This window comes from Schistocerca gregaria, chromosome X (genome assembly GCF_023897955.1).
Source record: "Schistocerca gregaria isolate iqSchGreg1 chromosome X, iqSchGreg1.2, whole genome shotgun sequence".
Taxonomy (NCBI): domain Eukaryota; kingdom Metazoa; phylum Arthropoda; class Insecta; order Orthoptera; family Acrididae; genus Schistocerca; species Schistocerca gregaria.
In genome coordinates this window covers 428,118,267-428,133,509 of record NC_064931.1, presented here as the reverse complement: position 1 = coordinate 428,133,509, position 15,243 = coordinate 428,118,267, and the positions used below count along the sequence as shown (strand labels likewise).

General features: G+C 39.7%; 1 protein-coding gene across 3 annotated transcripts in view; it reads right to left on the bottom strand.

The window, feature by feature from the left end:
- The window catches only part of LOC126298705 (histone-lysine N-methyltransferase 2D-like), a 156,073-nt gene that overhangs the window by 11,533 nt on the left and 129,297 nt on the right, over window positions 1-15,243 (bottom strand). For all 3 annotated transcript variants that reach the window (XM_049990130.1, XM_049990131.1, XM_049990132.1), the window contains 2 exons: window positions 8,775-8,936; window positions 3,847-3,999 (listed from right to left, as the gene is read on the bottom strand). In XM_049990130.1, coding sequence (XP_049846087.1) covers window positions 3,880-3,999; window positions 8,775-8,936 — 282 coding nt within the window. In that variant the 3' untranslated portion in view covers window positions 3,847-3,879. The remainder of the gene's footprint in view (window positions 1-3,846; window positions 4,000-8,774; window positions 8,937-15,243) is intronic.

Sequence of the window (15,243 nt, the reverse complement as noted above, 5' to 3'; positions counted from 1 at the left end):
TCTCTCTGGATTCCAGCGGCTATCTGATTTGGTGAAGGCTGCCGGTCTTGCTTACGAGATGAAGGCAGAGCTCACCATCTGCAGCATCGTTGACAGAACCGACTGCGGACCTTTGGTGCAGAGCCGGTTGGAGGGTCTGAATCAGAGGCTCAGACGGTTTTGCGACCGTATTGGCTGCAGATTCCTTGACTTGCGCCATAGGGTGGTGGGGTTTCGGGTTCCGCTGAATAGGTCAGGAGTTCACTACACTCAGCTGGCGGCTACACGGGTAGCGGAGGCTGTGTGGCGTGGACTGGGCGGTTTTTTAGCTTAGAAGGCCTCGGGAAAGTGCGGGATGGGCTGCAATGTCAAAGGGTGCTTGGCAATTACAGGACGTGCTTGGATCAAGGAACAGTCGGAATTATAGTTGTAAATTTTTGTAGTTGCGCTGGAAAAGTCCCTGAGCTTCAAGCGCTAATAGAAAGCACAGAAGCTGATATCGTTATAGGTACAGAAAGCTGGCTAAAGCCTGAAATAAGTTCTGCAGAAATTTTTGCGAAGTCTCAGACGGTGTTCGGGAAAGATAGATTAGGCAGAATTGGTGGTGGAGTGTTTGTGTCTGTCAGTAGTGGTTTATCTTGTAGTGAAGTCGAAGTAGATACTCCGTGCGAATTGGTGTGGGTGGAGGTTATACTTAACAGCCGAATTAAGTTAATAATTGGCTCCTTCTATCGACCCCCAGACTCCGATGATACAGTTGCGGAACAGTTCAGAGAAAGTTTGAGTCTCGTAACAAATAAATACCCCACTCATACGGTTATAGTTGGTGGGGACTTCAACCTACCCTTGGTATGTTGGCAAAAATACTTGTTCAAAACCGGTGGTAGGCAGAAAACGTCTTCCGAGATTGTCCTAAATGCATTCTCCAAAAATTATTTCGAGCAGTTAGTCCACGAACCCACGCGAATTGTAAATGGTTGCGAAAACACACTTGACCTCTTGGCCACAAACAATCCAGAGCTGATAGAGAGGATCATGACTGATACAGGGATTAGAGATCACAAGTTCATTGTAGCTAGGCTCAATACCATTTCTCCCAAACCCATCAGAAACAAACGCAAAATAATTTTATTTAAAAAAGCGGATAAAGTGCCACTAGAAGCCTTCCTAAAAGACAATTTCCATTCCTTCCGAACTGCACTATGCGAATGTAGACGAGATGTGGCTCAAATTCAAAGATATAGTAGCAACAGCAATTGAGAGATTCATACCTCATAAATTGGTAAGAGATGAAACGGATCCCCCGTGGTACACAAAAAAGGTCCGAACGCTGTTGCAGAGGCAACGGAAAAAGCATGCGAAGTTCAGAAGAACGAAATCCTGAAGATGGGCTACAATTTACAGACGCGCGAAATTTGGCACGTACTTCGATGCGAGATGCCTTTAATAGGTTCCACAATGAAACATTGTCTCGAAATTTGGTAGAAAATCCGAAGAAATTCTGGTTGTATGTAAAGTACACAAGCGGCAAGACGCAGTCAATACCTTCGCTGCGCAGTGCCGATGGTACTGTTATCGACGACTGTGCCGCTAAAGCGGAGTTATTGAACGCAGTTTTCCGAAATTCCTTCACCAGGGAAGACGAATGGAATATTCCAGAATTTGAAACACGAACATCTGCTAGCATGAGTTTCTTAGAAGTAGATACCTTAGGGGTTGCGAAGCAACTCAAATCGCTTGACATGGGCAAATCTTCAGGTCCAGATTGTATACCGATTAGGTTCCTTTCAGATTACGCTGATACTATAGCTCCCTACTTAGCACTCATATACAACCGCTCGCTCACCGATAGATCTGTACCTACAGATTGGAAAATTGCGGAGGTCGCACCAGTGTTCAAGAAGGGTAGTAGGAGTAATCCATTTAACTACAGACCTATATCATTGACGTCGGTTTGCAGTAGGGTTTTGGAGCATATACTGTATTCAAACATTATGAACCACCTCGAAGGGAACGATCTATTGACACGTAATCAGCATGGCTTCAGAAAACATCGCTCTTGTGCTACGCAGCTAGCTCTTTATTCGCACGAAGTAATGGCTGCTATCGACAGGGGATCTCAAGTTGATTCCGTATTTCTAGATTTCCGGAAAGCTTTTGACACCGTTCCTCACAAGCGACTTCTAATCAAGTTGCGGAGCTATGGGGTATCGTCTCAGTTGTGCGACTGGATTCGTGATTTCCTGTCAGGAAGGTCGCAGTTCGTAGTAATAGACGGCAAATCATCGAGTAAAACTGAAGTGATATCAGGTGTTCCCCAGGGAAGCGTCCTGGGACCTCTACTGTTCCTGATCTATATAAATGACCTGGGTGACAATCTGAGCAGTTCTCTTAGACTGTTCGCAGATGATGCTGTAATTTACCGTCTAGTAAGGTCATCCGAAGACCAGTATCAGCTGCAAAGCGATTTAGAAAAGATTGCTGTATGGTGTGGCAGGTGGCAGTTGACGCTAAATAACGAAAAGTGTGAGGTGATCCACATGAGCTCCAAAAGAAACCCGTTGGAATTCGATTACTCGATAAATAGTACAATTCTCAAGGCTGTCAATTCAACTGAGTACCTGGGTGTTAAAAATACGAACAACTTCAGTTGGAAGGACCACATAGATCATATTGTCGGGAAGGCGAGCCAAAGGTTGCGTTTCATTGGCAGGACACTTAGCAGATGCAACAAGTCCACTAAAGAGACAGCTTACACTACACTCGTTTGTCCTCTGTTAGAATATTGCTGCACGGTGTGGGATCGTTACCAGGTGGGATTGACGGAGGACATCGAAAGGGTACAAAAAAGGGCAGCTCGTTTTGTATTATCGCATTATAGGGGAGAGAGTGTGGCAGATATGATACACGAGTTGGGATGGAAGTCATTACAGCATAGACGTTTTTCGTCGCGGCGAGACCTTTTTATGAAATTTCAGTCACCAACTTTCTCTTCCGAATGCGAAAATATTTTGTTGAGCCCAACCTACATAGGTAGGAATGATCATCAAAATAAAATAAGAGAAATCAGAGCTCGAACAGAAAGGTTTAGGTGTTCGTTTTTCCCGCTCGCTGTTCGGGAGTGGAATAGTAGAGAGATAGTATGATTGTGGTTCGATGAACCCTCTGCCAAGCACTTAAATGTGAATTGCAGAGTAGTCACGTAGATGTAGATGTAGATGAATAGCACTCATTACTTCATTTGAATTAAGAGCTACCTGTGTTTCACAAGAATGATACTTTTTGAATCCTTGCTATGTATCAATAAACTTAGCTTGAGGCTAATTCATAATGTTCAAACTCAGTACATGTCCTAAAGTCCTACTGGAAATCAATATCAGTGACATGTGTCTGTAATTCTTTGGTTACTCATATCTGTTTTCTTGAATATTGGTAGAATCTGTACAAAATTTCCATCTCATGGTACAGATATTTTATGAGTGTGCGGTTGCATATGACTGTTAAGTATGGAGCTATTGTATCAGGATACTCTGGAAAGAACCTGACTGGTATACAATCTGGACCAGAGGCTTAACTGATTTAAGCTGCTTCACTACACCAAGAGTATCTACTTTTAAGTTATGCATGTTGGCTGCTGTTCTTTATTCACATTCTGGAATATTTACTCTGTCTTCATTGGTGAAAGAATTTTGCACCATTGTTATCGCACAGTGAAGATACTGCCTTCATCTTGTTGCTGGTGTACATTTCGTATGACCAGAATCTCTTTGAGTTTACTTCCATATCTTTATTAATCAGTACTGATTCCCCCCAACATGACACTGTATAACATAACAGAAGTATAATCTTTTAAAATATTACACTTACCTGAAAATCTGTTTTACCAGGATAGAACCAAGTTTAATTGGAAGCACAAGTGCCTTGTATGGGCTTGCAGCAGCACACATAACGCCATACATAGTTCCCCAGCAAGCGTAAATGGCGACCCACTGCATTTGTACCATGCAGGAAGGACTCCACCTGAAATTTAAAAAAGCAGTTTTGAGTATTATGCTGTAAAGCTGCCATCAATCATCTCAAGCAATGACATCACACACATTTCTGTTAAGGAGGCTGAAACATAGGAAGGCAGAATAGCTTGATTTGCACTCATGCCCCTCATAATGTAAATACTTTTTTTCTAAATTTCTTTTACTTGTGTGTGTGTGTGTGTGTGTGTGTGTGTGTGTGTGTTCCTTTGTTTGATTTTACAGTAACAGCTTCAGGATGTACCTAAAATGGTATTAGAAATTTTTTGCCTGGGCCAAGTCTCTCAGAACACATAGTCTCAAGACAAATTTTGATGATGTAGGGACTGAAATAGAAGAAGGTGGCACAAATACTGCAATCTTGATTTTGGTTTCCAAGTATTGCTCCACATCTGTGGCTTTTACTATTTACCATAATGCCCAGATACGAGGACCATTTTACCCACAAGCATTCCACCTCTTCCAAAGTGGTGTTCTGCCATAAACACAGGGAACACAACATCCTAGTCCATCCTAATGTCCAACCCTGGTTGAAGACCCAGGTGCCCGATCTGCCTGATTCACTCACCCAACACATCCTACTACACTCAGTCTCATCCTGTCCCAGGGGCAGCTAATTCTTAAGGGCCAGAGGGGCCCTGTCTCACCAGAAAATTTGTGATATATTTTATTCTGTGTATTTTTCGACATTATATCAAACAGTTTGGGTACAACATGATTTTGGTGTAGTGCAAGTGATAGACAACAGGGGTTATCAGGTTCAGTTTCCACTGCCCCATTGCTGAAACACATTGTTGCTCTGAGCTGCTTGTAGCTTGGCCAGGCCATGTGGCTACCCTTCTCTCACTCCTCCTCTCAGCTCATCCTTCCTCAGTGATGAAACTGTTTTCCTTTCCTCATTCAGTGCTGAGGGCCAGCGTCATCTGGCCCGTACTCCCTCCACACCCCCAGATCCAAAAACTGCAGTCAAAGTAATGTGACCAAGCTGTTTCCATTTGTCCACCTCATTCCTTGCTATAGAATAACTTGAGGCCATGTCAAGCAGGCCTGCTGTACGAACTAGATCACACTTACCTCCCTTTCCCTGCACCCCAGTAAACACAGCTGTCTCTCTCCTCTCTTTGTCAACCTCTCTACATGGTTACATGATGTGGGGGGCCAAATGGCTTGGGTACATAGCTGGGACCATACTGAGGTGATCCTGTGCACATGGCAGAAGTGCCAAAGTGGCACCCACCCTTTATAAAAAACTACCTTTCTGCAATTTTTTCTACACAGACATGGAAATTTTGCAATTTCTGAGGTAGCCAAACATTGTGGAAAAAGATTAGTTAAATGAGCTGTGTAGATTGCACACAACCAATTAAATGTGTCATTGTAGTAAATAAATTACAATTTGTAAAAACTTTCTAAAAGAACTGAAAGTGAAACAAAATCTATATCTTATATTTTGAGGCAGCTACTGTACATTGATTGTATCACGATTCATAATAAAGAAAGATTTCATTTGCTCCTATTAAATTATTAACAATGCATGAATCACTAAGGAAAGTAAGAGAAAAAAGAGCTATAATTAAGTGTTGAGTACACATTCCTTTTCAAGACTTGTGTTGTTATTATAATTTCACTTTCCATTTCCTTGCCTTGAGAACAAAAAAAGCACTGATAATGCCATTGAAATCAAATTTAGCAGCTTTGTTATATTCTGTAGACAACATAGCTGAATTTGACAGTCTGCTTCACTTATACTCAACCTTAAATAGTATTTTTACCATCTTTAATTTGCAGAAACTATGTTGAGATTGTCATAAATATCCTGAAAGCTATTTTGATGTTTGAATAAGCATTTTGTAACCCATACTTAACTCTTACGTGGGCAGATTTTTTGTGGCAATTCAGTGAACATAATTTTATTGCTATTCTATTAGAATCATGATCAATTGACTCTTTTTTGACAATTTTATTTTTGTGATTTAGGACCAAAGACTATGGCGGTAAATTACCACCACAGCACCTTTGTGAGGTATTAAAACTGTGGTGGTAAATGAATTTCCCACTTCCCTTCTGCGAGCTGTTATGTGTTGCCATTACATGTAAAAAAATAATGAACACTCTTTTCTGTTTTTATTTTATGTTTTCTTTTACTTTATTTAAAAAATATTTGTTACTAATATTAAAGTATACTTACCAAAATGTGAATACAATACTTGAAATTTTATCACACAATAAAGGTATGAGTTGAGACAGGTCACAATAATGTGTATTGCAGATGGAAAGCATTGTGTGTTAACAACAGTAGTGATCCCACAACATACATAAACTGATTGTTGTAGTAGTTTTCATACACCTGATGCAGTGTTCAATCACAATATGGCAGGTATAGGCAGAAGCAGTAAGAATTATTTCCAAAATTGATAACACTAAGTTGATGGCAAGTAGGCTTCCCCAGGACCACAAATGATGGATTCATTTTGTGGTAATTATACTTCTCAAGCCCCAAGCATAAACTACTTTAGTGGTGACCATACTTCCCAATAATCATTAAAAAAACATTGTTGTTTGGTGAGGGTATATACTTCATACAGCCCTGAAGACTTTGTTTCACAACAAACAGAAACTACAGCTGGAGCAACAGACTGCCACTAGATGCCAGGAGCTTATAGAAGTGCTAACACATATTCCTTTAAGCACTGTACAAAAATTCATTTAGTGGGAAGTATCTCCCCCATGGCCCAAAAAAGGGTTAAAAAAATAAAAATATCAAAATGGGAAAATTTTCTTTAACATTTCTTCCTACTGGAATTTGAAAGCAGCTTTTTAGTTAACTAGCTCTCCTGTATCAATATTTCTGTTATATCTGGCATCAAAAGCTGCTCCATATTTTCCAACATGATACAGAGCTTTCATTTGATGCTTTCCTGACAGGAAATTAAAGTGAAATAAAATTGTGTGTTTTATATATCTGTTTCCCATTTCACTTAATATTCTGTAAAATATTTTGAGGTAGTCTAGCTTAAGTACTTTCACTCCAGTCCTCAGCTGGCATAAATCAGTGAAAAATTGGAAGCCTTCAGTTAAACAGCATATTATTTGCTTCAAGACCTGGTGGCTAAGCTTTGAACATGAGCTAGCCATGTAGGCACCAGCTGTGTGAACCAAGCACACTGTTGACACTTAATCTAAGTGATGCATGTTCAGCAGGAGTCACTTACAAAATAACATGGTGCAATTGCTGAGGGAATGACAGAAGATAGAAATATGTGGGGCAGGAGAACTTACATGCCTCTCCCAGTTAATTGTTAAATCTTCTTTCTTTAGTATGGCCATTCCTGTAGTCTGAATTGTCACCCACATCACTTTATGCACCTACCTGTAGGTCACTATCATTTGCCTAACTGCCTCCCCCACCCCGGCTACTGCCATTTGTGACCAGGAAATATCTCAAACAGTAAACAGGGCCATCTCCCAGTAGTGTTTCGTGTTCTGGAACCATGTGATTGAAACTTGACTACCCTTTCAGTGGTTATAAAATGAACAAAGTATACTGTTTGCTCAAAACACTGTTTAATTTATTAAGTATGGGAGAGAAGCTAAAAATCAAGCAATTAGGTACATATCAACCAACTAAAATATTATGCAAAAAAGACTGAGTTGTCGTCTGTGTTTACATTATTATTATTACTAGCTCCAGTGTTTTGTGGATTAGGTCTTTTTTTGCAAATGAATATTTACCATATTTGCTATTTTTCAGGTGTTTTTTAAGCAGTAGGACATAAATGGAGGTTATATCACAAACAATTCATAATGAAACTTCCTGACGTATTAAAACTCTGTGCCAGACTGAGACTTGAATTCAGGACCTTTGCCTTTTCTGGGCAAGTGCTGTACCATCTGAGCTACCCAAGCATGGCTCACGACCAGCCCTCACAGCCTTACTTCCGCCAGTACCTCATCTCTTACCTTCCAAACTTCACAGAAGCTTTCCTGTGAACCTTGCAGAACTAGCACTCCTTGAAGAGAGCAGCAGCCTAGGGGATGTTTCCAGAATGAAATTTTCACTTAGCAGCATAGTGTGCACTTACATGAAACTTCTGCACTGTTCAAAATTGTGTGCTAGACTAATACTTGAACTCAGGAAGGTAGGAGACAAGGTAATGGTGGAATTAAGGCTGTGAGGATGGGTCATGATTCATGCTTCTGTAGCTCAGTTGATACAGCACTTGCCTGTGAAAGGTAAAGGTCTCTAGTCTGAGTCTTGGTCTGGCACAAAGTTTTAATCCACCACGATGTTTCATGTCAGTGCACTCATTCTGGAATATAGAACACTGACTTTTTATCTGGGCCCCACCAGTTAAAACGAGCACCAGCCACCACTGTCCTAGCCTACCAGAGGCAGGGCCACCTGCGAAAGCTGTACATCCTACAACAGCTCTGCCGTAATTTCTACATAGAATTTTATTTGTGCACGGCCACCAAATTTCTATCCACCTGAATGATTGGACGCCATCAAATTGTAGCCAACAGCAGACTTTGATCACTGAGTGGTACAACATGCTGTTGAGCAGAACATGCTTGATATGAGTGGCTGCGTTACAACTATGACATATGGATGCAACCCCTGATGAGCAGTGTTTTATATTCAGCATATAGAATATTGATCCAATGCAAACAAAAATATAAACTAATAATTTACAACATAATAAGCAGTAAATATCCATGCACTTTATGAACAGAACATATACTGTAAACACTCTGAAATACACTCACGAAGCTTCCACAGCTGGCATTGGCCTGCTGTTCAGTGGTGGAGTCCTGTTGAGGCCCATCCGATGGTAAAGGGAGAATGTTTTCCCAGCCTTCATCAGTAGGGCTTGGAGGTGGGCATCGTACATTTCTAATCCTTGGAACCACTGAAGCAAATGGCTCCACCTGCAGAATGATTCATCATAGTATTGATAGTTCAAATGTCAGTACTATTGGTAAAATTGACAATAAGAGTGTAAATGTAGCATATGTTGATGGACGCACATATAAAACAATGGTAATTTCTCACATCTTTAAATTATGATTTACTGAACCTGTCAGTGAACATACAATTTTTTTAATTACTTTCTTGAACTTATTTTGAAGATTATCATAATAAATACAGTTGAAGTGCATATTTTGAGAAAACTAGTAGTCTGTTAGTAAAAAGCAACTACAATAGATTCACAAATATGTAATTTGGAGCATTTATTGGTACTAATATCTTACCACTCAAAGTTATCCCTTGATTTTATCTGACCTCTTTCTTTCAGTGAATGGTCAGCACCACTGGTGATAGTCAAAAAACATATTAGTAAATTGTGCCTCAGTGGTGATTTTAAAAATAAATTAATGCACTGTCTATCACCGATACCTACTCCTTGCTGTGCACTGATCAGACATTGGCTAAATTATTGGGAAGCCATTATTTTTCAAAGGTTGAGTTGGTAGTGGCATATTTACAGCTTCTGCTTGACAAGGAATGTAAGTACCTTCTAGTTATCAATACCTCATTTGGGCTCTTGAGGAACATATGCAGAACCTTTGTGCTCTGTTTTCTGTTTTCTAGTCTGCACTGGTAAAGCACAATTTGGACAAGACAGTTTTTTCAACTATCCATTATTTATTTGGGTTCTAATGTCTTGTGTGCTGGCTTTAAACCATTACACCAGCATATTGATGCTATTGCTGCATCGCCACAACCCATGTCAATCAAAGAATTACAGGCATTTTTAGGGAAAATTGCATAGTACCACAGATTCACACCAGCAGTTGCTGCTGTGGCACATCCACTCCATGCATTGTTACATAAAGATGTTCCTTTCCACTGGTCCCCAAATTGTGATCGGTCATTCAAGTTGTGGAAATCTAAGAAGAAGTTGGTCCCTAGTTTGGTCATTTTCCAACCAGGCTGGCACCTTGTGTTAGTGATGGACACAGCTCAGTTTAGTCTTGGTGCCATCCTAAATCCTTAATTTCTGCAGAAAAGTATTATTCTCAGATAGAGAAATAGACTTTGAGAATGGAGTATACTCTAAAAAAATCATGTTTTTCTATAATGGTCTAAATTTCACATGAGAACAGGCCTCAAGCAAGAAGGAAGATATATTCTCCTGTTTCCATGCAAAGAAGGAACTGCTCAATTGCAGCAGAGGAGTCAAGCATCAACAGTGCCAAAATACAACTGACTGATAAGGACCTTACTAATATTGGGTGCCTGCTATGCAACAGACTACCAAGCAGTTGAAAAAATGTAAAATAAATACAAATCTTCAAAATAAAACTAAGAGAGTACTTGAAAACACCATGCTTGAACAGTGTTAAGGAATATTTTGAGACTAGTCCAAAAGAATTTGAAATAAATTGTGGTAGTAAGGCAATATTCTGGAAAATGTGCTACATATGGTGGGTCAGTGAAAGTTGCACGTACCACTGTTTTATGTTTGATCAGCACTCTTGTAGCAGAAAGTGAAATTGGGTGCCTATATCTCTCTCTCTGTTTGAATAGGCCTCAGAAGGCCCAGTGGTACCAACTGACCACCACGTCATTCTCGGCTAATAGGCATGAATGGATGTGGATATGGAGGGGTTTGTTGTCAATACAACACTGCTCTTTGGACTGTTGTCAGTTTTTGTGTCAGGAGCTGCTAGTTCTCAGTCAACTAGCTCATCGATTGGCCTCACAAGGGCAGAGTGCATTCCTCTTGGCAGACCAAGACGATCACCCATCAAAGTATTAGCAGAGTTCAAAAGTGCCTAACTTCCATGAGCTATGGAATCTGGTGTTACCACTATGACAAGGCCATTGGCAGTGGCTACATTTAGTAAATTAAATCAATAATGACATTCAGTTTTGTCTATGTTTTCATTTCTTATTTATGTATGTTATATGTATGTATATGTGTATCTGTTGTAAATTAATGTAAGTGCTCAAATTGTAATTTACCTGCTATCTGTAAAATCTAAATATGTAGTAACACATCCAATATCACTGGAAGAGTGTTCAGACACTGAATGCAGGAGCACGTAAATAAAAAGTGGTGCAAAAATGTATGTATGTGCTGTTTTCAATAACAGCAGAAGTATTATGCCCTCTAAAGGATTAAATTTCAGCAACCACAGGTCACTCATTTTGTTCTACTTGTTTGGAATGAAAGTTGTTATGACAGACTGATCTGCAGTAGACCTACAGACCATGGTCTAGGACATGTTGGAAGGTGACAGTCTGGTTGGGAGATGGTAAAGCCAATGAATGTGACAATATTAGTGAATAGTTAATGATGTCATGAGGAAAATCACGACTACTGTTCAAGTAGAAATTTTGATGTGTATCATTTGGCAAAAAATTAATTTTATAGGTATGACATGAATTGCAGACTTTTAACATTAGTGAGCCTGGTTTTCAAAGTACATTGTCAATTATATGTTTTTATTCCTGTTAGGACTTGGCATAACTATTTCAACTTATTGGTATTAAACCCGTTGCCTGTCTCCTACTCCTTCATTGGGTACTTACAACCAGCCACTAACATGCCCCATTTTTTCCCTCGCACCTGACAGTGGACGCAGCTAACACTGCTCCACCGAAATGTTTGAGTAAAAGCTTTGCATCTGTGCCAGACTTTTGCTGAACTGATAGCTAGATGTGTAAGGGTTGTGAGCACAGAATGCAAATTGGAATCCTATTATTTGACCATAGCATACTGGCATGTTTCTGTTTCGATACTGAGAACATAATATTTGCCATACCATTATTTTTTCCTTCCCTACTTAGTTTATTTGCCATCAGCTATTGCAAATCTTGTCTCAAATGCCTAAGTGTTGTCACTGATCATACTAGTAAGCCACCACACTTATCACCTTATACTCAAAATTGTTCTCTGTCTTTCTGAAGAAATGTATTGACAGACAAAATCTGGCCAGCTGTACTGATAGCAAACAGTACACCTGTATCTACATAGATTATCTGCAAATCACATTTAAGTGCCTGGCAGAGGGTTCATCAAACCACCTTCACAATTCTCTGTAATGGCAATCTTGTGTAGTGTGTGGAAAAAATGAACACTTATATCTTTCCATGTGAGCTCTGATCTCCCCTATTTTATTATGGTGATCATTTCTCCCTATGTAGGTTGGCTTCAACAAAATATTTTTGCATTTGTAGGAGAAAGTTGGTGATTGAAATTTCTTGAGAAGATTCCGCCATAACAAAAAATGTCTTTGTTTTAATGATGTCCATCCCAAATCCTGTATCATTTCACTGAAACTCTCTTCCCTATTTTGTGGTAATACAAAACATGCTATGCTTCTCTGAACTTTTTTGATGTACTCTGTCAATCCTATCTTGTAAGGATACCACACCATGCAGCAGCAGTATTCTAAAAGAGGATGGACAAGCATAGTGTAGGCAGTCTCTTTAGTAGACCTGTTACATTTTCAAAGTGTCCTGCTTATAAAGTGCAGTCTTTAGTTAGCCTTCACCACGACTTTTTCAATGTGTTCTTTCCAATTTAAGTTGTTCATAATTGTAATTCCTAGGCATTTAGTTGAATTTACAGCCTTTAGATTTGACTGATTTATTGTGTAAGCAAAGTTCAAAGGATCCCTTTTAACATTCATGTGAATTACCTCGCACTGTTCATTATTTAGGGTCAATTGCCAATTTTTGCACCTGAGAGGGCTGCTCAGATTGTCTCCCAAATCATTTATATACATAAGGAACAGCAAAGGCCCTATAATGCAACCTTGGGGAATGCCAGAAAATACTTCATTTTTACTTGGTGACTTCCTATCAATTACTACAAACTGTGACCTCTCTGGCATGAAATCATGAATCCAGTCACATAACTGACATGATATCCCATAAGAATACACTTTCACTGCAAGCCGCTTGTGTAGTAAAATTTGAAATCCCTTGTCAATAGCACTGCCGAAGTGGATACACCGGTTCCTGTGAGACCACCGAAGTTGAGCGCTGTCGGACATGGTCAGCACTTGGATGGGTGACCATCCAGGCCGCCATGTGCTGTTGCCATTTTTTGGGGTGCACTCAGCCTCATGATGCCAATTGAGGAGCTACTCGAACGAATAGTAGCGGCTTCGGTCAAGCATACCATCATAATGACCAGGAGAGCGGTGTGCTGACCCCACGCCCCTCCTATCCGCATCCTCCACTGAGGATGGCACGGTGGTCGGATGGTCCCAGTAGGCCACTCGTGGCCTGAAGACAGAGTGCTTTGTCAATAGCGCTCAACTTTGTATGTTCTTGTAATGTATACTCTGCAATATCAAGTATGGTAAGAGGTGTGCATTGTATAATATGAATAATTCGAATATTGTTTTCAGGTACTAGCACAGAATTTCACAGAGAAGAACTTCATCTCCATGTGCTCTTGGTCTCATTCTGCCTTAGCTTAAGAGGAGTTAGAATGGAAAAGTATTTTTTTCACATTTTCGGATTTTTATCTCATAATAAAATTTGCAATTTTCTGAATAAAATGATATGTATATATCACTTATATACTCACATGGGAAGTACTTTATTTAATTTTTTAAATATAATCTACACCGGTTGAAAATGTTAAAAATTTTACGTGCGTTACTTCAAGACCTAATAAAATCGGTAACTTTTTTAAAATATAGACGGCTGTAGATCGCTGTGTTATAAAGGTTAAATTATGTGGGAACAGTCTTTTGGGACAGCACTTATATGTAAAACAGTCTCAGTTTTCTTGCCACGTCAATTCAGGATAAAATCTCAAGCTTTTGACGATATCCTCCATCGTCATCATCAGGATAACTGACTGTCTTTACTGCTGCTGTGGTTGCCTTTTTTTTGTAGCTCGTGGACGGCTTCTGATTGGTTGGCTTATGACTGGTTGGTGATTACATACTGCTGTCACAGACGGTGTCAATGAGTGCGCCGATGGCGCCACTGCATCCGTTACGTAAATCTTGGAAGAAACATCTCTGCTGCTTCTCTGCATCAAGCACTCATTTCCGTGCACAGGTCAGATGGTATCCACTATGGTGGTTTAAGTTCTTTTGGCTCATTATTATTTCAACAGCCTCCTTAGCAACAGCTTGAGACTTTATCCCAAATTGATGCGGCAAGAGAACCGAGAATGTTTTACACGGTTAAATTACGTGTTTGTATTGGTAGCACTGTTAAAAACAGTATCATATCATTTCATAGTATAAACACATACTCTATGTCAAAGTGCTAAGGTTTTTTCCTAGGAAAGGTGATGAATAGATTGGTAAATCTCTGAAAAAGTAAAGTATGATGCCAAAATGAAGTGTTTTTAAGAAATGCGAGTTTCTTGGTAACAGAGGTTCGAGTAAAGGGACACACTGTGTTCAACATGTGGCATGTGAGGTTACAGACAATGAAATACAGACAAACTCATCAGTATCTAGAGAAACACCCATTAGTGCTTCAAAGATTAAAATGAAATGTTGTGATACACAAGTTTTCTTAAAACGAAAGTGATGTAAGTGGTACAATAGGTTATATTCTAATAGGTGTTAGGTGAATATGTGTGTTGTAAAATATGTGGAGGGCCAGTTAGTTTACATGAGGACAATGAGGTATCAAATGGACTGGCCAGGAAACTTATCATTAATTGTGCCTGTTGTGAATATACTCATTCATTTCGGAATTCTGATAAGTGTAGAGATAATTATTTTGAAATAAATGTTAGATGATTTTATGGATTGAGAGCTACTGGCGAAGGATACACTGCAGCAGAAACAATGTGTGTTGTGATGAATATGCCATGCCCACCTTATATAACTGACAAGTATGCAGGATTTTTTGGAGCTGCTGTGGAGTCTTTTGATGTGAGTCAATTATGGGTGCTGTAAACAAAGCTGTTGAAATAAATGATGGTATGACTGACATACCAGTGGCTTTTGATGACACTTGGCAGAAGCGTGGCTACAGTTCTAAGAATTCTGTTGCTGTGGAGACCAGTGTGGATACTGGAACGGTAATAGATTTCCAGATTTTAACCAAACACTGTTATAAGTGTAAATCAGGGAATGAATAAGGGCATATCTGTGACAGAAATTATGAAGGAACAAGTGGTGGTATAGAGGCCTCTGCAGCTATTGAAATTTTTACTCAATCTGTGAATGAACGGGGAGTGTGTTACACTAAGTTCGCAGGTGATGGAGACTCAAAAGCATATAACAGTGTAGTATCCACTCA